Source organism: Dromaius novaehollandiae, chromosome 7 (genome assembly GCF_036370855.1).
Source record: "Dromaius novaehollandiae isolate bDroNov1 chromosome 7, bDroNov1.hap1, whole genome shotgun sequence".
Lineage (NCBI taxonomy): Eukaryota > Metazoa > Chordata > Aves > Casuariiformes > Dromaiidae > Dromaius > Dromaius novaehollandiae.
In genome coordinates, this window is record NC_088104.1 from 21,194,918 (window position 1) to 21,220,992 (window position 26,075).

The 26,075-nt window shown below is 37.8% G+C and overlaps 1 protein-coding gene across 1 annotated transcript in view; it reads right to left on the minus strand.

The window, feature by feature from the left end:
• Positions 1-12,250: 12,250 nt before the first annotated feature.
• The window catches only part of GRB14 (growth factor receptor bound protein 14), a 70,779-nt gene continuing 56,954 nt past the window's right edge, over positions 12,251-26,075 (minus strand). The window contains exons 9-14 of the mRNA XM_064514861.1: positions 25,612-25,692; positions 23,236-23,352; positions 23,082-23,139; positions 22,903-22,990; positions 19,038-19,131; positions 12,251-14,865 (exon numbers count right to left, since the gene is read on the minus strand). Coding sequence (XP_064370931.1) covers positions 14,719-14,865; positions 19,038-19,131; positions 22,903-22,990; positions 23,082-23,139; positions 23,236-23,352; positions 25,612-25,692 — 585 coding nt within the window. The 3' untranslated portion in view covers positions 12,251-14,718. The remainder of the gene's footprint in view (positions 14,866-19,037; positions 19,132-22,902; positions 22,991-23,081; positions 23,140-23,235; positions 23,353-25,611; positions 25,693-26,075) is intronic.

Sequence of the window (26,075 nt, forward strand, 5' to 3'; positions counted from 1 at the left end):
CAAATGATTCTATGAAACAAATTAGAAAAAAAGTTTCTACTTTCAGAGTTCTCAGTAACCAAGACATCTCATGCTCCACTTTCAATCCAGCCATGCAGTTCCATTCATGCCACTCTTGCTTCTTCATTCAAGTTCTAGCCAGCTGTTGCCCAACAGTCTTTATCTTTACTGGCCCAGCAGGCTTTATCTTTACTGGCTCACTAAAACTCTTCAGAAAACTGAAATCCTCAATTTTTTTTCCTTCTAAAATACATTTTTCAAGTCTCATTGGACAAGAACGAACATAACCTACCCACTCCGTCTGCCTCTAACTGCTGTTAGGGATCTCTTTTAACCTCACTGTCCACATCGGGCAGGGCCACATCATCTCTCTCTCATATATACACACATGCTGCTCTCACAGCAGATAAAAAATAAAAAGATAAAAATCAGTGTCATTAAATTCAAAGTAATGGGCATTGGAAAAAATAACCTAAAGTATGCACATGCACACTTAGGCAATGAAGGGCCACAAGTTAGATACTACCATTCCAAAAAAGTCAGTTCAATGCTCAGCAGAGGTCAGAACAGCACAGAGAACATAAGAAATAGTTAAGAAAGAAAATGAGAACAAAAATCAAAACATTATGCATCTTTTTAAATCCAAATACACACAGATCTTTCACTCTAAGTGCAGCTCTGATAACCTCATCAAAAAAAAAAAAAGTTCAGAAAAGCACAACAACAACCAGGAATATACAAAACTTCCAAAAGAAAGAGATTAAATATGCCAGGACTCTTCAACTACTCTTTCCCAAATGAGGAACGTTACACCCATGTCTATAAAGTAATAAATGATAAAGGTGACCATGAATTGCCTGCTCACTACTAACCACATTTTAAAAGTTAGACAACATCTGGTATACATCTGGTAGAGCATATTTGAAACCCCTCCCCCAAAAACTTCTTCCACGTAATGAGCCACGTAATGAGAAACAAAACTGTGAAACTCTTTGCTTGGGAGGTGGTGGTGGAAGTCAAGACTACAAATGGGACTAAACAGTTGAAAACAATGCATGGCCCCGTAATGACTTAATTAAAAACAAGGGACCAGATGCAGCCTGCAGTAAGGAAGTTCTCTAACGACAGACTGACTGCAGAAGAGTGGAACTGCCACAGGGAGGATCTCTCCATGCAGGTCCCATTTCCTGCACTCTTACCCCCGGGCTTGACTTGTTATCATTTTGAGGTACTACCAAAAACAGTAATGAACATATCAAACTTATTCCTCCACCCTGCTCAGCATGGGGGGGGGGGGGGGGGGGGGGGGGAGGGCGAGAGAAATTTTTAATATTAAAGTAGCTGTTTTAGAGTGAAAAAGACTACGTTTCAAATTCTCATTTTCTTTGATGCTCTGTTTTGCTTTCTCTATCATTCAGAGAACCAGTCGGCCTGCATTTCCATCTCTGACAAGTATTAGGACTTGTAGGATCTTTCCTGTGAAACTTTATGTCTCAAAGAGAATACATCCAAATCATTCCTCAAATCCAAGAAAAATATGTCCTTCAAGCAAGCTGCATGGGCCCATACCTCCAGTTACAGGCTGAAGTATTTAGGAACTGAACGATGAAAGTATGCTGACTGCAGAAGAAGGTTTAACAAGGAACCGTACACGTGTAGGCAGGTTTGACTATATAACGAAATTAGTCCTGTGAGTTTGGGTCTGAAGATCTGAGATCTGAATATAGAAACTATTTTTGTAACACCGGAGTCTTACTGCTATTGCTGCAACAGCAGAACCTGGAATGATATGCTGGCTCCCGCCATATGGTCATATCTGCTCAGTTGCCCAGCTCCATCTATTTTCTCCTCCAGTACAAAAGCAGCTTTTATTTTGCAAAAACTTAACATTTTATAAAAAGGTGTTCTTCTAGATGTAATGCATTATTTAAAATCTGCTTGTCCAGCTATAAATCTCACAGTTTACCTATTTGACTGATAACACCACTACCTGGCATAAAAACAGAATGTAGCTATTTACCCAAAAACATAATATGCTTTCGCATTAAAAAAAAAAAATGCAAGAACAGTCACAGCTGAATGCCATTAAATATATTAATAGTACATTGATACGTTTGGTACACTGCTATTCACCATTTCTACGTACACAGTATACAGAGGTTATACTTAAGAATATTCACTGTTGAGTACCAGTAACATATCAGTTGTAATTATATGTTCAAGTTCTGTGCAATTATTTTGAGTCTGCCATCTCAAAAACAATTTAGCTGATTTTCAGTAAAAAGCAAAAAACCCAACACACACCTCCTTATCTGACCCCAAAGTATTGCATAAGCACAATTCTTTTCCTCCTGTCACCAGGCTCAGCAATGAGTAGACTGGCAGATATCTCAATTTAGAAGTGGAAAACACCTTCAATATCAGGCACCTAGTTCTGTGGTCCTTTCTTCCATGGCTTCGTGTGTTGCTACCTCTTGCTCTCTCTTATCTCAGCAGTAACCTCTAATGCTGTTCAGTCAGCAGAGGAAAACTGAAGTTCTTACACAAGTATATGTCAGTCACTACATTTATACCACATTTAGCAACATGATATCATGAGCCTTTATCACTCTTTCTCTTCCTAAAGATGTTTTTCAGTACAAATGCTGGACAATGTAGATGTGGATAAGTCTGAGTAATGCAGTTAACCAACTGTAGCCTACGTTGTTTTCTTTTTCTTCTTCAATGCAGGTGTTATCCCCACGTAGGATCACACTAGTCCTTTCCTTGCCCTGGTTGTTGGTTGTCTTTGTCTCGGTCTGTTACTGACTCTGTTCCAAGTTCAAAAACCTTGAATAGTTACAGGCAAGATTTCCTGTTGGAAGTCTATGGTGTAGGTTGCTCTATCACTTTGAGAGTTTCAGCTGTAGAGAATGTGCCAACGCCCTGAAGCCTTGCATTTTTCTTGAGTTTCTACTATACAAATCACCTCCTAGGCATATATTAATCCTTTGGCTTAGATGCATAAGTTGTTTTTAATGTGATTTGTCACCTAAAAAAGAGTTTTATTTTTATGCACTCAAATTGGGGGTTGTTTCCTGCACCTCCTTATGGCAAAAATACCAGAGCAGAATGTGTTACAAAACATATAACTAAAGCAGGAGTCTAATTCAATACACAGGAAAATAGGACTGCCTTGGGACAGACAGAGGACTACTGCTGACTAACTCACTTGATTTAGATATGAAATTTACTCTTATTCCTCTTCCCACTACGCACAAATAACACAGCCAATATATTACCAGGAGAATGAAAATCTATTTCTACTTAGGGGTCTCACACAAAGGGGTGCTCTGAACAAACAGATTCTCCTTTACCAGATGGTTTCCACTAGCGTTCACTAATAAAGAGCCTGATTAAGAAGCTTAAGTTCAGTTACACTGAAAGAGGCCAGAAAGAGTACAATTACGTCAGCAATTAACTTCATTAGAAAGAGTCTATGTCAATTTTGTCCCAGAACTCTATAGCTTTTACAACTTATTTGACTCTCTACTGGTTTTGTTTCTGCAGTGCAACATACCTGACAACCTTTCAGTAGAAAAAAATTATATTTTTTTCTGGTAAGTCAAAGTCTTAAATGGAATCCTGCCAACATTTGAACATAGCGACTTTAATGTAAATCCTACAGAATTTACATTATAGTTCTACCTCAGTCCTCCATTTATTATCAGAGTAAATATACTCTCTGCCTACCAAAAATTTTCATCCTATATACTATGTTGAATAACAGTTGGGTCAACATATCAGAATCTGTATCACAAGCACTGTTTCTATTCGTAAGTTACTGAATTATCTCAACTGCCATAGCTCATCTAATGATTTTCATCAACAGTACTTTACGCATCTCCAATTCTCTATTACATCATCACTCAGAAAGTGAGAGGAATATATTTTCCTATCAAAGTGTTTAAATTCAAGGATATTTTCACACTTGTTTGCACAGGGAAACAACACAGCAACTGGCCATTTGTCAGAAGTATTCATGCACTCTTTGTGGCAGGATTTCTCATTTCATTTAAAGTTTTTCTAACTTCTGAATATCATTTTCCCTTCACTCCACACAAGGGACAAAATGAATTGTTCCTCCTCCTTCTTGCCACGCAGATGAGAAAAAAAAAAAAAAAAGCTGAGGTCACCACTGGTTGTTGCTGGTCCCTCAACAGAGCCTCTGTCCATAGGCAGAATAATAGTTTTCTTTGTACCAACTACACTTCTCCAAACATAATATTGGGCTAATATTAAGTCCCTGCTTTACTGAAACCAAATTAAATGTGCATGTACCTCAACTGTACTCTAACACAATAGCACTGAAAAAAAAGATCTTCTAAGGTCTTCTTCTGTTCACTGTAAAGACTTCTTTATGTACCCAGGTAGTGTTAATAGAAGAAGAGAACCTCTTCCCAAAGACTAACACTGGAGCCACGATGTTTAAACTATCACTGTTCCTGGGAAAGAGAGGTTCCATGCAAGAATACTGTACAGAAGTACAGCCTAAGAACAGGTAATTTTATTTCTTTAAAAAGGAAGACAAAGGTATTATTAAGCTTATCTGACCCTTCAAGTCATTACATAAAGCACGCACTTTCAAAAATAATCCCTGCATTAAAGTTTGTGACATCATGAAAGATTTTTTAAAGTATTTTTTAAAGCGTCCTAGTTATATACGTGAAGAGAAACTATAAAAATCAAAACGAAAGAACAATTCTTAAATTAGTACAAGGGCAGAGCAACAGCTTTTTTCTAAAATGGCTTTTATGCTGAACATGTTTGCAGTTTTCAAATTTATGGGTGTAGCTGTCAACATGTATATTCACTTTTAGAATATAGTCCTGGCTTAATGAGGTCTCCTGGAATGGTTTCTTTTTATTAAAAGTTCACAGTGCTTACTTATCTGGTTTCCACCTTTTCACTTTTTTATATCACATGAATGCTACTCCTTAGCAGAGAGATTACAGTGAAGTTTAGTTTAAAACTTTAGCGTATTTAACTACTTTCGCACTTCAAAGTCATGTAGCTTCTAATGAAACGTCCAAGCAACAATTGTTATAACTAGTCCTTAAAATCTGTAGAGTCTCATCTTCAGCATAAGAAAGTTTAGCTAGAAAAAGTCACAAAACTGCATTTTAGTTATTACAGCTACATACCATCACCAAATGGTGCCATATTACAAAGCAGAAATAAGATGCTTCACTATCCCATCTTGCTGTCTTTGGTCAATCCTCCTAATTCTGGTACGTAGAGCGCCTCATTCCCTCTACCCCATTTCTTCCCATCTCACCAGGCAGATACTTAATCTCCAGATTATGCTAGTGTTCTTTATCTGGCAACAGAGTATTAGGCAAATCTCAAGATTAGATTCAACACACATCTCAGAACAAAACTAGCCCTGCAACATCAGACTGCCGAGTTATAGGTTCAGAGTTATTTAGTAAAAATATTGGCGTTTCACTAGCTCACAATTTCTCCATAAGACTCCACAGGTCACTGAGAGAAGTAGGTGATAGTTTTCAAATTTATACACATCCCTGCAAGAATGCCTCAGAATCATGGGTCAAACAGATTAAGACTTTTTTTGAATAGCTAGCTGTTGTTCTTCTCTCCTCCTCCCTTCTGTTTCATCTTCATCTCCCCAGTTATTCTTTCCCTTTTTAATGTAACTTTTCAGGGCTGAAACTGTCACAGTACCTTTGGCTAAACTGTAGTAGATCCCTAGCTTTTGCTTGGGAGTCAGTTCCTCCAGCCTCTTCATCATCACAGTTCTCTTCCTCAAGAGCTCTCTGTTTGTTTCATTTTTCTTATCTTCAACTACTCACAACCAGGCAGATTTGCTATAAAGGCAAACCACTCCTCTATAAAGATGTCCAATTACCTCAAGTCTGATTTCTTTATCTGCACAACCTAGTATAGTAAAATTTCTCCTCCACTACATTTCTTTCTGAGGAGCCTGCATAACATCAGATATATTTTTCTCCTACTGTTATGACTTTGAAGGCATCTTGAACAGTACATGTGTATTAATTCATTCATTATCATGTTTTTCAGCGCCAGATTTCTTAACTGTAGATATAGAAATCACACCGCTTCCAGGATTACATCAAAAACTTTTTAAAAGAACTGCAAACCAACAATACTTTCAGAAAATGAGGATATTTTCCTCTTTTCTCTAGAACAAATTATAGGAAAATAAATAACCAACAAACGAAATACTTCAGAGAGAAAAAGATGAATTTGTGGAGTAAAAAGATAATCTAGGGAGCAAAAAAGATGAAAACCTAGAAGAATATCAGCAGTTAGTTCTCAAAGCTTCTTAGATCAACATGATGGCAACAGTGTGATCATTCTTTCCTATATTTCTAAGTGCATATAGAGTGATTTAGCTTTATGGCAAAATGGAAGTAGCAGAACACACATTTCTGCAGAGAAATAGGTGATATCATTTCATCAGATGACAATCTTGAATTCATTTATTGTATGTTTTATATCTTAAGCAAAGGGGTAACTCAATTCAGCTTTACTTTATTTCATACTGCTGCGATATTCTTTTAAGGGCCACCTATACTGCTGAGATTCTCTGGATTGGCCTGCTAGTTTTATTTATAGTTAGAAATGGAAGAAACAATTAGAACATTCCCACTATGATTTTAATTCCCACCTCTGCAGTGGTGAGGAATGAGGAACTACTTCTTTAAAAGAAGTATCATGCATCTTACATTTTCACAAGGCCGGGGCTGTTTCAAATATATGATTCCTACTGGAAAAATTTCTTGTAAAGAAGGCTTTGGGGGTTTTGTGTGTGTTTTTAAGCACATACAATACAGGATAATAAGTGCAAATAACACTAACAATGCATAAGTACTAAAGAGAAAAAACCTCCCTAATTTTTAGTTCAACTTCATCTACTTCTCTTCATTTATCTCAAAAATAGAGATGGGTATTGTTCAGTCACAGTGAACCCAGTGACCACAGTCCATCATTAAATATAATATCAGCTACAATTTCCACTTCAACAGTAACTGAAGTATCACCTTATTACACTTCGCAAATTTCCACAAGCCCTCCAAGTTATTTTTGACGTCTTTGACTCTGATCCTGCCAACACTTACACACATTATCTTAAGCATACTGAAATCCATAGCATTATGCACAGCACACAAACAAATGCATGCATCGTTTCAGAAGTGAGGACTTCATTAATTGTTCGGCACAGAAGCAAGCCCCTTTGAATATGATGCATACATGTTATGAAAACCACTCCAATGGCATAATCTATTGTTGTTCCAAATGTTAATATCTCTTTTAAAATTCTTTCCTTACCCTTCCACCCTCCTACACATCTCACCTCCTTTACATTCTCCTTACATGCCTAAAAATAACTAACTATGCATATGGTCTGAGCACCACAGCCCTATACCATGTAACTGGGGAGACAGTATTTTAGTTTTGAATAACTGACCTCACATCCATCATCAGAAAAGATTTTCTCACAAGTTATTTCCCAAAACTTAAACATTTAGACTGCAGATTTGGCAATTGCAAAGTTTTGTAAGATTTAATAGAATGAGAGTTTAGTGAAAATTCTGTCAAAACTTTATACATATTTTTTCACACCTCCACCCTATTGCATTGTAAAAAGCATTTAAAATTATTCATTTCTTTTTCCTCCATTTAAGAATTTTTCTTTACATTATAAATTGTTTACTGACATTAAATACCAATCCAAACTTCTGATCCCACTTGGGAACATGACAACCGACCCAATATTCAAGTATTAAGAGTAAGGACTCACTGTCTTGCTCAGATTCAGCCACAAGAAGGAGGGGAAGAAGCACCTTATTCAAGGAATACCTTCCCAATTTTTTCCACCAGCTTGCTTACCCAAGGGAATGCTCTTTGCTTTGCCCCCTCTCTCTCCCCAAGTAGCTAGCTGGCATAATGGAAGGAAAAGCTGTAATAAGTTTACAAAAAGTGGTGTTTCAACTTGGCTCAGAGCAAGGAGGAAGCAAGAAAAGAAAGTTGTACATCTGAGTCACAGCATCTCCCAGTGGACTAGTGGAATGCCTCAAGGACTTGAGAACTTCCTAGGTCACAGTCTAGTTCCACACCATCAAAGAGGTATTTTGGATAAAGAACAATTACTTTTACTTAGACTTATTCTCCACTGTGAGATCCTAGTTGTGCGAATTCAGTAATGACAGTGATACAAATATCTTCTTCAATTCTCACTCTAAAAAAAGACTATGCTCTAATTCTGCTGTGTACTATGGCTAGGCCTAGAAACACACACCATACTTGGTATGTGGAGCCTGAAGTAAGTAAACTGCATAGAGTTCAGCACTGGAAAACAAAAGCACTTTAATTTATAACCATAACAGAAAGAGACCAGCATGTATCAATCACAAATCACCCAAACCTCCCAAAAAACAAACACTTTGTCACAGGTTTTACTTTGCTTAACTCACTATTTGTGCTGCACTCAATCTGATGCACAATTTGTCTACCCCATGCACATATCTACTAGTGTAACCCAAAACACACACATTTATCATGGACATGCTCACCAACTGCCCTCTCTCCTGTATCTGTTAGCCAGGGTGAGCAGCCCCCACTTAGGGGCAGCTGCTGCCCCTTCCCAGAGACAGAGGAGACAGGAGCGCCTCCAGGGCTGCTCAGCCCTCCTTTACAGCAAGGTGCTCTGAAAGAGGGACCCCAGGCCCAGCGCAAGGAGCTAGGGCAGGCCCTCACCTTGCACAGAGCCTCGCTGCTGCAGCAGGCTCCCTCCCATTCCCTGTCCATCCAGAGCAAGCTATGGGCCACAGGCTTCGGGAGCTGCGAGGCCTTACAGCCGGGAGGGCGAGCTGGAAGGAAAAGGAAGCGAAACATGAGCCACCACTGCCTTGCCCTCTCCCAGCTGCATAGCACAGCCCTGGAGCAGCGCACTCCCTCTGCTCCCCCCACCCCAAAGGCCATCCCAGCCCTCCTGGGGGACAGGACCAAGCCTGGAGGGCTGCTGCCACTCACCCCCTGGACCACCACGCAGAAGGGCTGCGGCACAGCTCACCCCCAGGCCTCTCCCACCCCACTGCAGCCATCAGCATGCAGCTAGGTCTTCAGGCCTCCTGCCCCTCACGCTGAGGCACCAGACTCGTCTAAGGCATCAGACGTGCCCAAAGACGAGAACATGCTCCACAGCTGAGCAGAACTGCCAGCGTTTCCTACAAACACAGGTAAGGGCTCCCTCAGTACCCACACCTGGGCACAATCATCAGTTACCCACAGCTCCTTCCCCGTGTTTTAGGGTTCACATCTCTTAGGACAACACAATGCATAAAGTCGGGCCCTCTGCCCGCAGGGGTCTGTCCTGCGCACTAACTAGTCTCTTAATTGTCACAGAAGTCATTCATGCCCACTTTTGGCGGGAGCACAGGCCTGCCTCCGCCGCAGCCGGCCCCACGGCACCCCCGCCACGCTCCCTCGGGGCAGGGCGGCCATCTCCCACCCTCCCGCGCGGGCGGCTCCGGGCCGCCCCCCTCCCTCCCCCGCGGGGCCTTAGAGGCGGAACCACCCCCGCGCGCCGCTAACGGCCGCGCCGCGAGGCGGCGGGTGCCGGGCAGGAAGGGGGCCCCGGGCCGTCGTTAGGGCGCGCGGTCAGACAGCGGGGCTGCCCGCTCGGGAGAGCGTTCGTGTACCTGGAGTAGTTCCCATGGAAACTCCGGGATTACTCGCACGCCTAAAAACCCGGCGTACGCTTAAAGCTCCCTGAAAATGCGTCTTAATATGGAAAGCGCAACCTGCTTCTTAGCTGTGAAGTTTAGTGGGATAGTCTGTATTATCAGCGTTAATCGCATAAAGTGCTGTTTTGGAAATACGGCTCACTGGTGGGTAGAGTTTTCCCAGACTGCTTAAGAGATTAATAAAATAATCAACTTAGCAGAGGGAAAAAACACAAACTAGTCTTATAAGGAAATCACTTTATTGCCTGTGCACGCGAACGAGCTGTTTTAATACTCAGGTTCACTGCTTCCTTTGCATTTAATCTCTTCCCTTTTATGTCCTACTCTGATTTTTTTTTTAAGACTTTCAGGCTTTTTAAAAAAAATTAATTATACAAATCATTAGTATTAAAAAGGTAATATAATGGTTTCAAGAACAAGCTTCACAGACTATCTGCATATTTAATCATCTCTGCTAATAAATTTTTAATCACTCATTGAGTTCAGGTTCTTGTCTTGAAGCTTAACTCGATAACAAACCTAGCAACTGGTAGAACTAATTGGTACAGAGCAAGTGAATAATTTATGGGCGGAAAAAGCGCGGGGCGGCGGGCGGAGGCGGCGGCGGCGCGGGCCGGGCGCGGCGTTGCGCGGGGCGCTGCTGACATCCAGAGGCCGCCCGGCACCACTGCGCGCTCCCCGGCCACAGCCGCTCGCCTTTAAATATTCATGCATTTCATTAAAGTTAACATTAATTGGGCTACCGCACACATTGATTATGCATGGGCCGTAAGTGTTTAACCTCGGAGAGCGTGCGAGTGCGCTGGAGGAACGCTGCATGTCCCGTCTGCGACGATTTCGAGTGAAACCTTCAGCTAAATAAGTCTTCAGGTGAAATAAAAAAAATAAATAAAATGAGTTACAGTGCTAAAGAAGGAGTAGTTTGAAATATCAGAACGGTAATAAAAACAATTATTGTACTAACCAAATAGAAAACCTGATGTAAGTTGTTGGTTGCCTTGTATTTTTCTAAAATAACATAATGAAGGTAGTAAAAAATCACATAAGATTTCTTACTAACAAATACTAGACTGATACCTAAGCTCCAATTACACTAAATATGTTTAACAGTTAAAAGACAAATTAATTGGTGGCCGAGTGGCTTCTGTTTAGATGAGGATGATGTTTAAATGATTTAACAAAAAAAAAAAAAAAAAAAAAAAGGCCATTCTCTTGAAATAAGCTGGTTTGTGTCTTAAAAATAGAAACCCTAATGCCTCACACACTACAGAATAATTCTACCCCCAGGGAAGCACAAAATGCTACAATTCTTAAACTAGGATGTAACAGACAACATTTGACAGAAATTCAATTATCCTTGAAAGATCCCACTTGTAGTTAGTTACATATGTAATCCTCTTTTATTTAATGGGTTAAAGCTCTCATTCAAAACATTTAGTTTGATGAACTGAAGACTTGCTACATGTCAAAAAATTCATTAAGTGACTTAATAAGATTGTTAAGTAAAAACACTCGGAAGTCTAAAAATGTCATTTAATGCAGCCCGTGCGACCTTAATTCTGGCCCTATATGTGTATGCATTATGAAACACCAGTGAATTAACTTTTAATCTCCTTTGAGCCTAAAAGATTTTAAGATTGGAAACTAAGGCACAAAGGCCATATGCCAACAAATACAATGCTGAGCTTTATAGCAATCTCTGAACTAGCTCACATCTTGCACAGCCTACCCCTGCAGGGCTAATTACCCCAGATAGAAAGATGGGCTTGTAACAGTTACACGGCTTCTGGTACCTCTGCGTGGCAAGCTTAGCTCTCTCTTCCCGACACTGCACTGTACTATACAGATATACTCACAAAAGACTAAAATTTTAAATCTGAAGAAAAGCCAAAGTGCTTGTCAATTATGATGCTTCACACCAAAGGTGCTTAGAAACTACTTTTCCCCCCAAGAAGTTAAAGACTGTAGATTCTGACCTCCCAAAAGCGAACACTTACCACCTTCCGTACAAAAAAAGCCTCTGCAAACAACACTAATAGTAATTATACTTTAAAAAAATCAGTCTTTATATCCTCTTTAAGGTAATACAAAAATGTCATCATTTTGCAGAGAAGCAAACTTGGAGAAAGACTGGCTTGCCCAAAATAATACTGATTTCTCACAGAGCTGTTGTTAACAACTCCTAATTACCCGATTTCCTTTGTGAAGATGTGCACCAAGGGAGTGTAGTATATGTATTCTGGAGCTACAGTAGCACGCTGAAATTTTGTTTAAACAGCATTGCTGACACCCTCCAGGAAGTTTATGATCAAACATACCCATTTTTCCATTTTTCTGACAAGAAAATACTTGTAGCCACCAAGGATCTTGCAAATCATGTATCAACCACCTGTACCATTTAGCATGTTTAAAAATTAAGACTAAGTCTTTCATGCTTCTTCCTTCAGTAACATTTAAACAAAGAGGTAGCCAGTAAGCTATTTAAACATCAACCTAGATTTATTAATTTTACGGTTTTGCTTTTTATTGCATGGTCATGGACAACCGTACAGTTCAGGAAAGTTATGCAGAGTTGTAAAAAAGGAAAATTTGTACTGTCAGCAAAATTTCAGTTTAGATTTTTAATCAAAAGACCTGATAAAATGAAAAAGGCAACATTTTACAGAGTAAGGATGCTTTGAATACTTGTCGGTTAAACACTGTTTCAAATGCTCATTAAACACTGCTTGGGGTTTGGTTGTTTTGTTTTCCAGTTTCACTTGTGAAAAACAGTTGAAACAGCAGGCAAAAACTGTTGATGTCTCTCCACTATATGACATAATCCACATATTCTCATTCTTTTTCCAATAGGTCTAAAGGTGAAAAAGTACTCACTTACTGAGCAGTTAACTTTTCTATCAAGTGCGCTGGCAAAAAAATAAATACAAATAGAAATGATGGTGAAGCTATAACATACCCAAGTAGAAATACAATGCAATAGACAACTCATTAAATGTGTCAGTTGACAACCAAAAACACATGGATGCAGAGGAGAAAGTTTCTCCTTATTCTATACCAATCTCTGAAATAACAGTAGACCTCAAAAGTAATCAAGTTGTTTAACTAGATCTGGAGAGGTTTTAATTAAATCTACTTTTTTGTGATTAAAATTTGAAATTATTTTCAAGGTTTAAGAGTTAAATTTATTAGACTGTGGAGAGTTTTACAAGGCATTTCTAATGTAATGAGCTCAGGCACCACATATGTTGCATCTTTGGTACATGTTATGAAGAGCTGCTTTTTTAATGAGCTTTAAAAACTGTATTTGCATACCAGAGGAAAAGGTCAGTGATGTGTGGATGAAGTTAGTAAATTAAGTATCACAGTATTATGTTATTATGATTGCCTTCCACAGGCATATGATACCAAACGTACAGGCTGCAGTTACCGTCATTCCACAACTGTGCTGCAGTGACTTGCTCTATGTGGCCTGGTAAGCTGCCGCGCACGGGCTCTGCTGTGCCTCTGCTGCCTCCTACTCTGTCCCTCATCCAGGCCTCCTTTGCCTCTTCTCCCCAACAACTCCTGCAGCAGAACAGCTGATACATCTGGTGGCCAGAGACTCCAAGGAGAAAGCACGGGGGAGAGGGGCTGGATTCAGAGAGGTGGTCCATCTCCAAGCATGACCTTGCGCTACAGCCTTTACCCAGCGTGTAGTTCCCCAGGGTCAGGTCCTGAACCCTCACAACAAGATCAAACCTACTGGCCAGCAAAGCATTAACACAGGAACACCTCTTTCCATCCAAGCCCCACTCCACCTGACTCTGTTCAAAGATGCAACAGTATCACCTCTCTTTCAAAATACAGATACCAAAACTATTTCTAATGCTATGGTCCAAAATTCAATTCACTCTACCATAACAGCTCTCTTTAGTTGGAATGTTAGCTCTTCACTAATCTTTAAAGACTTGTTGACTGGTAGCTATGTTTAAGCTTGTTATTCTGTTTTAAATTAAGAAAATAAGCCAAGAACTGATTGCAGATACACTCTAAGAAGGTTTTAAGCAAACCGTGAAGTTCACTGCATTCACCTCTATTTGTTTATTTTAAGGGGCATAGAAGTTGACTCTCTCCCCAACTCTGAAACAATAGTCTTTAACAGCTCTGTCTGTGTGTGTGTGTGTGTGTGTCAGAGAGAGAGAGAGAGAGCGCGCGCGAGAGAGAGAGAGAGAGAGGAGTGTGTGTGTAGGTGTACATTAAACCATGTTATGCACTACATCATACATTATGCATGTTTATACATATCATAGCCAAGTAATGACATTCCAGGTCTGTATAAAGGTATAGATCTATTCATTAGATTAGAAAAAAAACTTTTTAAAATACTACAGTAGTAATAGCACAACTCAATATGGCTAATCAGTTATAAGTAGTTTCAATTATTTTCACTTTTATATGTGATAATCCTCAAAGTAGCATTCAAAAATATAGTGCAAAATACTTTTCATTTTATTTACAAATAAAATGCACAGTTTAGCTTCTAATTCTCACCAAAGTAAAAGTTGTTATTCCATCTGATGAACAGAAATTATGAGAAACATTTGAAAAGGCAACTAATTCATTTTAAAGCTAAGAACAAAGAACTTCCCTTCGGTTTTATTTTTGTAGATGTAGTTACACAATATTATTTAAAAAAAAGTTTTCAGTTGAAAAGAAGAGAAGTCCAAGACAACACTAAATAATTACATATGAAATAATGCTTCTTTCTTTTAAAACCATAAAGTTATTTTGCAGTGACAATCACAATGCAAAGTACTTAATCTATGGAGCATATAAACTCTTTTTGCAGCTGAAATTTAGAATCTTTTCAATGTAATTCTTTTTCCCTTTTTACTACAGAAATTGCCTTGCATGGGAAAAAGTATTCTAGTATCTTCCTTTCCCTCTGATGAAACAACAGATGCTTTGGTTAAACAGCAATTCGCGCACAATAGTGTTTTAACTTGCAAGGCAGTACTCCTTTATTAAGTTGGTAGAACTCCACTAGCTGGATGAGATCAGTAAATCTGGTATGACCATCATCAAGGGTATAGAATAGCTTCCCATCATCTTCCAACTGTAAAAATGGAAAAACAAGATAGAATAAAATCCTCTTTTGCTATGGTATTTCTTCCTGATTGAAAGACTTGTTTGAGAAGTCTTCTTGTAGACCAAGATATTCATAATCTTATGACTAGGGAGAGAAGGAGAAATACAGTGATCATTCACAGCAAGATCAGAAACAACCAACAGAAAAATAATGCATTCTTTAACTTTCCGTCTATGTTAGGTAAGTGCCTAAAAGGAAAGAAAGCTAAGTAAGTATTCAAATATCAGCATTCTTTCTGGACTAATAATATTGTTTTATGCCTTTGATTTAGAATCAAAGCTGGAGCCTACACAAACATGGAGTTTTTACGGAGTAACAGTGAACTGTCAATTTTCAGCCTACTCATAGACTTACTCATCAACCCTTGTTCCATTCAATAGTCTGTATAACTGATATATTTTGCATCACTGATTTTGTAGAGTGCGATGTGGCTACACACTAGCATACTGAATGGTACTTGCTGTACAAGGAACTGCCCACCAAAAAAGTAACATTCTTGACGTAGTTAATATGTTATAAAAAAGAACTGCTGCTGCTCCAAATGCATGTGTTAGCACAGATAACCACACAAGAGAAAGAAGAAACTGCAAAATATCCCTTGAAAAATTACTCTTTCAGAAGCTTGAAAAGTTAAAACAAGTATTTCCCTATTCTGTGTTACTTAAAATTAACTCTCATGCAATTTGAATTGCACTGCTAATTCTGCCCATATACTTTCTCGATGGATTTCCTCCTCTGCTGATATATCTAATATCAAAAAGCTTCAACACAATAGTGACCAATTACTATTAATGTAAATAAAGGAGAAGGGGAAGGTTTTTTTAAAGAGAAAAGGGGGGGAAAGGATAGTTTTTAAGATGTAGGTAGTGAAAAAAGAACTTCCTGAAGTAGGGTTAGCGCAGAGCACCATATGCTGTGCTAGAGAAAGATGCCACTATCCTACTTGGGGTATAGGGGAAGGGAGTAATTAGCTCTCTTATCTTTAATTAAGATTTCTCATCTGAAGCAGCTTTTGGACTGCTTATGACGCCTGGTTATTCTACCCCTTTCTACCATGTCTGGAAGTAGTTTTTACTACTTTGATTGACTTTGGTCAATCCAGGTCAAACACTGCTAGTTAAGGAATTATCAGTGTGTGCATGTGTAAATTCCTGTTCTTCAGCCAAAAACCAGAAAATGGATTATCAGCCATTGGACTTTTCTTATGCATGCAATTTTCCTGCCAACACACTAAAGACAAGGAAGAGTTGACATTTCAGATGTCTGTTGACTGGGACTTCAGTTTTAGGTTTGTTTGTTTGTTTTTTACACCCCTTAAAGTTATTCCATGCCTTGAAGAAAGTGATCAATATTTTGCAAAGTAAGAACTCATACAGAAGTTATGCTGCCCAGGAACCTAGTATCTTCCATTTACTAGAAAAAGAGCAGTCCCAGAAATACATGCGTATCAATCTTTCTTTCTTCACCTGGACTACAGAATAACTAATCTCAGAATAGACTACACTGAGGTTAATTTGTATCAGCCCAGAGTAATAGGGATGAAGAATATATTTATGTTATGGAGTTCTCTAATTTTCACAGTGTGGGATCCCAAGTGTATCCCAAAGGTTTTCTTTTAACTTCTTGCAAGCAATTTCCTGCCACCCACCTGCAATATCTGTTGCACATGTTACCAATGTTAACATGTTGCACTTGTTAATGTGCAAGAAACTCAGACTGGCAGAGTACATCCCCTATCTGTAAAGGGATAATTTAAATGCAGTATAATCTGAAGCAACCTAAAATGTAAGAAAAAAAAAATAATTCATTTAGAAGCTGAATGATTTTTTTTAATCTGTAAAAGAGACCTTTAGAGTGTCATGTATTTATTTACATGGAGTAGAAAGGTTTATCTTCTCTTCCTGATAGCTGAAAAAAGATGAGACTTTGGAAGAACAGTAGGACTTGAAGTTCAAAAACGTAACCTTGATCTCCAACTAATAAGCTTCCAACTTATTGCACTAACACAAAATGCCTTCTTTCTTAGCAAATGGTAACTTCATTGAGAGAGACGATGAGCATGAATTGGAAGCAAAACTCTTTTCTCCAAAAATATTTTTGAACTCCTTGAAAACTCTTGTTCTAGCAAAACCAGAGCATGCAGCAAGTCAGAGTTTGGGCAGTGCAGAAGGGGACTGAAGGGGACTGAAAACCGATTGACTTCAGGGAGTTGCAATACGCGTATGCTTGGGATATTGCCAATTTCCATATTTACATCCTCTCTCTCTGGATTATGTTATTCTCATTATAAACTCCCACGCACCCCCACCCCCTGGTAACTAGCATAGGATAAATTGCTTTACTTTAGAGAACATCAAAAAAAAATCCTTCAAAGATGACCAGTTTTGCACTGAAGCAATACAGGTCTTCTAAATCATGGAGAAGTTGAACCAAACCTGTATATAATTCATGTCAAAACAGATTTCCTTTTTTTGACTAAAGATCCTACCATAAGAGAGCAAAGTTTTAGCATCCATGTATATGATTAATTCCTAAAAGGCACTGCTTGCATTTTCCCAATTTCTGTGGAAACACAGTTTGCAGAAGAGCATTAGAATTGACTGGATAGTTTTTTTTGTTGTTGTTGGTTTTTGGTTTTTTTGTGTGTGTGTGTGTGTGGTTTTTTTTTTTTTTTTTTTTTTTTTTTAAGGGAAGAGGAGAATCATCCAGGTCAGAGGAAACTGAAGATAACTGCAGCTTCCTGCCCCATCTGCTCTTAGAGAAGAAAGGATCCATTTTCTGATAGGGAAAGAAAAAGCTGTCTCTCAAATTTGAGAGTTAAACAACATCCCAATAAAGTAGAATCATACAGTATTTGTACAGAGTTCAAAAGGTTTTCTAAACCACACAACATCTATCCCAAAGCAAATACTAGAAGCAACAGGAGTCAACACACAGAAGTTCTTACACCCAGGATCTCATCACAGAGCATATGGTGATGCTGACATAGGATCGAGGGCATAGGTACCACCTTTGCATTAGAGGATCCTGCATCATTTGCACAATAAAAATCCTGGGCAATTCTTTTACCTGCCATTAATCTCATTCCTTTCCTCTTCCCAAATAACCTTCAGTCTTATTCTATAGGAAGGTTTTTAGGGAATCAGCTAGAAGCACTGGATAAGGCATACAGAATGGTGCTGAATGCTCACAGGATGCCATCAGAAAAGAAAAAATCCCACAGTGCTCATTTCTACCAAGAAACAGTCTAGCAGAATGGCCTAGAAGCTTCAGTAGGAAGAAACACAGAGACTATAGTATTATATGGCCCAGAAGGAAGATTCTCTTATGAAGAGAAAAGAAAAAGATACAGGCCTCCTCAGCTATGTAAAGCATCTGTGGTTAAAACACATAATGCTAAAGTATTTCTCATCTCAACAGAAGCAGTCTGGAAAGAAAACAGTATAAACCACCTTTGGAGGAAGTGGAAACGATGGGAAAAGCTGGCAGTTTTGGCAGAAGAATCAGATGATATTATCAATGAAAACTGATGGAAATACAACTTCAACATAGGAAATTTCAGGTTACCTGTAAATAACTGGGCTAAATAAGCATATCAGTTTTAGCAAAAACTGTCCCCCTGAAACAGACTTGGACATGGATTTACCACAAAAACATTAATCAAGAAAGGAGGTCAGCAAAAAATGTTTGACTTCAAATACTGAGAGAAACACGAGCACACACACACGTTTTGGTTTTAGGCAGTCCACCTAAACTGAGGACTAAAAAGAAATTGTGCACAGATTGAAAAAATGAAAAAAGACAGTATGACCTTTATTTTAATATGATTTTCATGCCAGCAGGGTTGCTTATGTTCCAGTTGAAATAGATTTGTCCCTTGTTTCAAGACACTTTTTAGGTAAACCAAAACATAGGATTTCATGACACCAGTCAAGTTTCATAACAAATCACAAAGCAAAGCTCAGAAATGTTCGGTTCTACCTGAGAATATTTATGATTCTTAGTGATAGAGGTATTATGTCTACCATATTCCATATAACAGTAAAATGCAAACAATCCATTAATATTCTACAATTATGATTATATTATTTTACAACTGTGTATATATAATATATATAAAAACTGAAAATTTTACTTACTGGTACAATTTGAAAATGCTTTATTTTTAATCCATGACTCAATGACAATACAAATGTTTTGGGGTTACTTTGACTATCACGTACCAAGAATACCCTAGAAGAAATTGAAAATTTTCACAATAAGGTCACTCTGGAAAGTTTCTGTGAACATTCAGTTAAAACCATTGTAAATTCATTACAATAAGTATTAATGAAAACCAAAAATAATGTTAATTACAAAAATTATGCTCATAATCATTATTTCTTTGAAAATGTGTCACTGGAAATACTTTTTTATTCTTCTTCATCTTCTTGTCTATTATGTGAAAAATATGCATTCTCAGAATGAATGACACCATAGGTGTTAGTTTTTACACTGCATAGAATTACAATGCTTCTCTTCAGACAGATAGAAAAACACCCTCAAAGTCTGTGCTTTGAACAAAGCTTTTCCTTGGACTCTGACAGTTACCTAAATTACAATCTTCTTGGGGACAATTTGCAAGGCAGTTCAACAGAAAGTCTACAAAAAAGGTAATGCAATACATTATTCCAGAATGATTTTCACATCTGGCCAATATTCATAAATGCATGCTCACATCTGCACATCAGCAAAATTCTCACTGAGACTGAGCCACAGGCTGTTCATTTTCTGGCATCATTATTCAAATCAAAACACTCTCACCTGCTAACAGTGTCACTGTAACTAGTCCACTGATAATTTGTTCCAGCCAGCTTACTGACAGACAGAATTTTGCCAAAATCCTGGCAAGATTATCTGGTATGGGCAACGGATGAATACCAATAGGAGACAGCTTTAACTGAATCACTGAGTTTGGAATATCAGCAGAGAAGAACCTGCAGGACAGAGGGAAGTACCTGGTGTGCAGCTCTATAGTGAAGAAAGTCTGAACTGCTTGTACTGTGCAGGCGTGGAATAGATACAGCTATCAAATGTCAAAGAAGGGAAATGTAAGGATAGTCATTGGCAAGCGTTAGCCTCTTTCAGGATACAAAAAATAATGGGCAAGATGGATTTGCAGTTATCAGCCAAGCGAGAACTAGCCACCTACTTTTCCCCAACAGCTTATCAGGAATGCAGGCACTGCTATTATATGATGAGAAAGGATTTCAGCAGAAGAAAGAGGACAACAAAGGTTTATAGTGGCCTTTCACTGACTAAGGCATGGATCCAAACTGTTAGACACTATTTTTATCCTCAAAGCTTTCAGAGTCCTGTTCTTACAAAAAAAGGAAGAAAATACCTGGAATTAACAAATTCAGAGTCCCTAATCATTAACATTAAATCCTCTGTTCAGACTAATTCAAAACTCTGATTCAGTTTTTACCTCTTTCATGGGGAATAGCTGCCAACTCAGCATATAGCTAGGAAGAGCACATGGCAAGTTTAAGAACAAAGTTCTCCATACACTCAGGCTTTCCTAATAAGCTCTCTCTCACCATCTAGTGGTCTTTCACCCCGCCTATGGCCATAAAATAAATTTTTCAGAGCACAGTTAGATCCTTTGCATGAACCTGAATCTTTCATATATCTGTCATTAGGGTCAGACAGATTTTTTTTTTTAATTCAGAAAAATGGCATTGTGAGAATGTGGCACTTTCCAGATATCCAAAATGAGGTCTCTACAACCAAATACTGGGATCCATATTAAACAACACACGAAGTAATCACATCGGATAGGAAAGAAAATACAGGTGAATGTTCCACTCTGTTCCCATTCATAAATTCCTTTAAAGCCCACTTTCTTACCTTTTTTTTTTGGTTTTAACGGTAAAGACAAGCAAGATTTGTTCTCCTTCACACATAAAGATCTTTACTCTTTCCTAACTTTATCACAACAGCCCTACTTTACTTGCCAAAGAACCTTTAAAATCTCACTTACTTTATTATGTAGAAAGGGCTCCAGTTCATAGAATCCTAGAAATGCTGGTTGGAAGGGAGCTTTTCAGACAGACTGGATGACTCCTAAGAACTATTCCTTCATAAATGTATACGTAATTCTCTGAAGAACCAATTGCATTTTGACATGGGAATTTTGGTAATGCTATTACCCCATTAACTCATCACAAGCTGACTGGTTTGCAAACCTGTCAATCATTTATCATTGAAAGGTCTTCAAATTCCTTTAGGGGGGTCAAATATCAAACCTGCAATGTTGCTGCACAGACTGCTTTTAAAATGCTGTTTCACACCAGAACAGTATATCCCAAATCATCATCCCCTCATAGCATGCTCTAACCTGTTATTGGGTTATTCAAATACCAAGACTACTGTAGATACTTTATATAATAGTCCTTTGCCATTATGAACAGTCTATTTGTTGGTACATATATTATTCATCTATTATTACAGAGGGCCCTACCACCTGCTGTTATATATGCAGATCTCTGGCTTGGAATCAGTTTTATCTTTGAAGCACCTCAAGCTCAATATGTTTTTTTTTCTCCCCAGCAACGAATTAAATCTTCTCATTCCCATGAAAAACCTCTGTATTTCTGGTGACAATTCACTCTTTCAGCCCTTCAAAATGCAATGCATTTGTCAAATGCTCTAATATATTCATGTCTTCATTGCAATTCATGAATACATGCCTATCAGCACATGATTCCTTACACTACCATATTCCAATCAGTTCTAGACAGTCTTCTCAAGAGGATCATCTTCACCAAAACCACAATGCATATCTATGAATAGGCCCAAGAATACTACATAAAAAACATCGTACTAAGCTAATGTTTGCAAGGTTTTCACTTTCTCATTTCAAATGTTTTTGCTCTTTATTCCCCAAGTTTCCTGGGTCTCATTTAACAGTATCTGTGTGTGGCCACAGAAATACACCAGAAAATTCATCAGATCTAGAACTGCATACTCCTCAGAAATACATGTTGGATTTATCCCATGTCCCTCTCTTGTAACAAATGCAGAAATCAATGCAGAGTACAGTAATAGTTTCACAATGATTGGCGAGGCTTAAAAATGGGACCCCTGTAATTAAAAAAAAAAAAAAAAAAGTGCAAATTTTCTAACTTGCTGAGTAAGACTATTTTTGCCTCCCCTTTCTTCCCTACACCCCCCCTTTTTTTTTTCAAGAGCTCTTTCTGCAGATGTAGGAAATAATATTGCAATATACTTGATCTAAAACTGAAGGAATGTAACCAGTGGTCTAATGTTACAGGTACCTAACCAGAAACAGATCAAGAGAAACTTTAGGTTTCACAGAGTAACTCTTTGAATGAAGGAGGCCCAAGTCTACATTTATTACATGAGGAAGGATAAAAATATTTAAGTGAAAAATAGGAGGATTTGAACAGGAAATACATACTTAGTAATTTTTTTCTGAATGAATATTTAAGTGGAAGAAAAATAAAAGTGAACAGTCTTACCCTGATGCTTACTGTTTACCATTAAGGGATAGTAAGATTTTTACTCATTTCCTGAGTAAAAGTGTACTTTTTTCAATTGCTGTCTCTGCACAGTTCATCCTGGAATAAGGTTAAGCAATGTTTTCAGACTTGCTTTCATTCTTTCATCACTAATAAGAGATACAAAAGGCCCTGGTGCCAAAGTTGATGGTTCACAGAGAATATTGTGCAAATAAAGAGCTCAAATGCCTGGCTCTGAGCAGACATAAGTAATCTGTCAGTGACAGTATCAAAGTGTTAGATCACCGCTTTATTGCTGGGAGAAGATATAAAACAGCAACCAACTGATCCCCAGATAGCCCTATATATAAAAAAAATTATTTCTATTATGTAAGTGCAAAATCTTCCTTCCCCCCACTCCCCCCACAATAAAAAGTACATGAAAATAGCAGTTGTTGACTAGAAATGTGCCTCAGAAGAGTTATGTAAAGAATTAACTTACCCATCTACAAGTCCATGCTGCAAAATAAGTCTCTGAGCTTCATCTCTAGAGATTTTATGATGAAACCATGACTGAGATCTGTGTATAGCTGGAGAAATAAAGATCCTTAAAAATCATGTTGCTTTTATTGAAACTATCAACTATTGCATTCCTCTTGCAATGAATTAACTCACACATACCTATGTTAGACATGGCAGTAGGACTACTGTGTGAATTGAGCCGTAGACACCCTCTCCTCTGTGTGGGAGAGCAGAAAAAAGATGATTTCAAAGCTTTTTTTGTAAGGAAAAAAAAATCAGAAATAGTATTGTGATAAAGAAAAGGTGTTTATACCCGCCATGCTAATCCTTCTTCAACTGCAACTGAAAGGGCTTCTGTTGGATTTTCTATAATTCTGCTTCTGTGTCCTGAGAAATCCATTGCTACTAAGGAATTTTCTGAAATGCTTCTCTGGAAAAAAAAAATCATTTGTTTTTTTTCAAAGCTCTATCTTTTAAAACAGAGCTTCTGAGAAAACTATTTTTTTTTAAATTGTGTTTCAAATATCTGCAATGTTTCCTATCAGAGCCAAATTTGTTTTTACTCTGGGGAACATTTGTAATTCTCGTACATTCCTGCAAAGCTCAATTTTACAATTTAGCAGGACAGATCATCTTTCTGCATCATTGTGATGAATGATGAATACATCGCTTTACCATAAACACTACTTATATATTTGACTATAACTATCCCTTTGCATGTCAAAACAAGTCAGGAAGCTGATATTAAGCTGTCCAAGTAACAGACACAAAAATAATAAAATACTTGAATAGAACCATCAGATAAATAAAGATTTGAAATATTTTGCTATAAATATGGTATAAGTTTATACATTCTCTACATAAACTTTCAATCAAAGTTTACCAGATTTAAGCATAAAAAACATCCATTTCTATAGATTTTAAGATCTATTTTAATATTTTCCTTCAAAATCCTATCAAGGAACAGACATAGATTCAACAACTATAGGACCTACTATTAAAAAAGAGGGGTTTTTTTGTTTTTCACCAAGTGAAGATCAAGTTTACAACAATAGAACAAAAAGTATTAAAGTTTGACAAAACAACCTTCAAGTTCACCAATATATTATACAGAAACACAGGTTTATACAATTAAGTTTGATGCTGATTGTAATGGCTTAAACGCTGACAGGCACTGGGATATCAAATAATTTACAAGCGTTTTATCATTCTATAAATTAAAGAAATATCCACAATGTAAGATTCACAGATTTCTGTAGAGTTCACAAAGCTTCCTGATTCAGAAAACCAAAAGAGTTGCTTTGTTCCTGTTTGGATACAGATAGATTCCTCTAAGATAACCAGAAATGGAAGAGGGTAATTCTGTTGTTCACTGGAACTCTTGACACTGTAGTCTAAGCTAAAGGTCTGCCTGAATAACTGTAACCTGCCAAGAACTTTGCAAAAGTGAAAAACAAGGGCAAAATAAGAGGAGACATTTGTGTCTCTTTAGGACAGTGTAGGGAACGCCTTGCAGCTGAGATAGTTGTGAATTATTCAGGAATGTGAAGCACTGAATTGATTCCTCTATGAAGTACATTTGATTACTTCAGTACTTAATTCTTGAGTTTTTCAAATTTGCTGTTCAGTTCATCAATTACACACAAGTATAATGCAGTGCCACGCTTAATACTGGTTATAGGTGCAGCCTGTGTTAAAATCTACATGAACTGAAATGCACATCGCAATATAAGAGGAGAGGAAAAAATCAATAATGGCTCCCAGATCCATTGTAAAAGAAGCAGCTGGCTATTGTTACAGCTACACATAACAGCAAGTAAGAACACAGTCACTGCATTAGGCACAATATTGAAGCCATGCTTACTAGCAATACTATGGAAATTAATTTTCTCATGAATATCCATAAAAGCAGTTACATATTTTAGGCATTTTAACAGCAAGAGCTAAGATCATCATCACAAGTCCTGGCAACAAATAATTCTTACCTAAATTAACCAACCAAAAAACATAAAGAGATATAAGTCACCTAAGAAAAAAACTGAAGTTAAATGACTCGAAAAGGACTAAGATGAGAAAGGCAAGGTATTAAATAAACAGACAAACTGATCCAATCCCAGCTATCTGACTCTGGAGACAAACATGCTCTGTTACAGGCTGGTGTTCCTCCAAAATCCAGTTCTGCCAAATTATGGTGTCCCTCTGAAGTCCAGGCAGTATTATATTAGCTGAAATTCATCTTAGGTACTTAACCATTCTTAAGAAATAGAAGGGAAGTATTACTGTACACTGAAAAGCATTTATTAAAGCTCACTTATTAATAATTTACAGCATGTGCAACCTTAAACACTGTGCTTCTTTTTTAATTCATTTATAGTTCTGCTGCTCTGCTCTTAAAATCCTCTTTCCATTCTCTTTGACAGTGATAATAAGCCAATGGACTCTCAAAATACTGCAGATTTGACAACGGGAAAAAGCCTGTTAACTGGTCTGAACTACCAGATTTGTATTAATTAAGTAAATTAATTAATTAGCTGTCTAGTCTACCCTGACATCCCTAAAGATTTCAACAAGCATTCACACATACAGAGATTTGCAGGATCAGGTCAGCAGTGTAACTGACAAAAGTTACTTAAAAATAGCATGATGGCAGAAACAATGTATTCAGTCATGGACATACTGTAGGACATACCATAGGTGTTATATTCAGAGGGCTGCAGCCACTTCTACCTTGATAAGGCTGCATGTAATTCTGATACAGCTGTATCCCATACTAAAACCAGAAAATAACATGGTTAGCATTTTAAATGACAATCTCAAGCCAAGTAAACTTTTTCCAGGTGTAAAAGATAACACTTGTACTGCTTTTCTTTACAAGCAATTAAAAAACAGGGACAGATGCTGTTAAAATAAGGAAACTGTTCTTGCTTTTTTTAAATGTATACATCTGCATTAGATTCTAAACATTCAATACACCAACTGACCTGTTCATATCTTATCACAAATAGATATATTCTAGAAACATTTTAAAGTCCCAGTCTTGTATATACTTGTAGCTTCGTTCAACCTTATTCATCAGCAATCTCACTAAATTCAGCAGAGTTACATAAAAAGCATGTGTGTAATGTTAAGTGTGTTTGCAGGATTGAAGCGTCA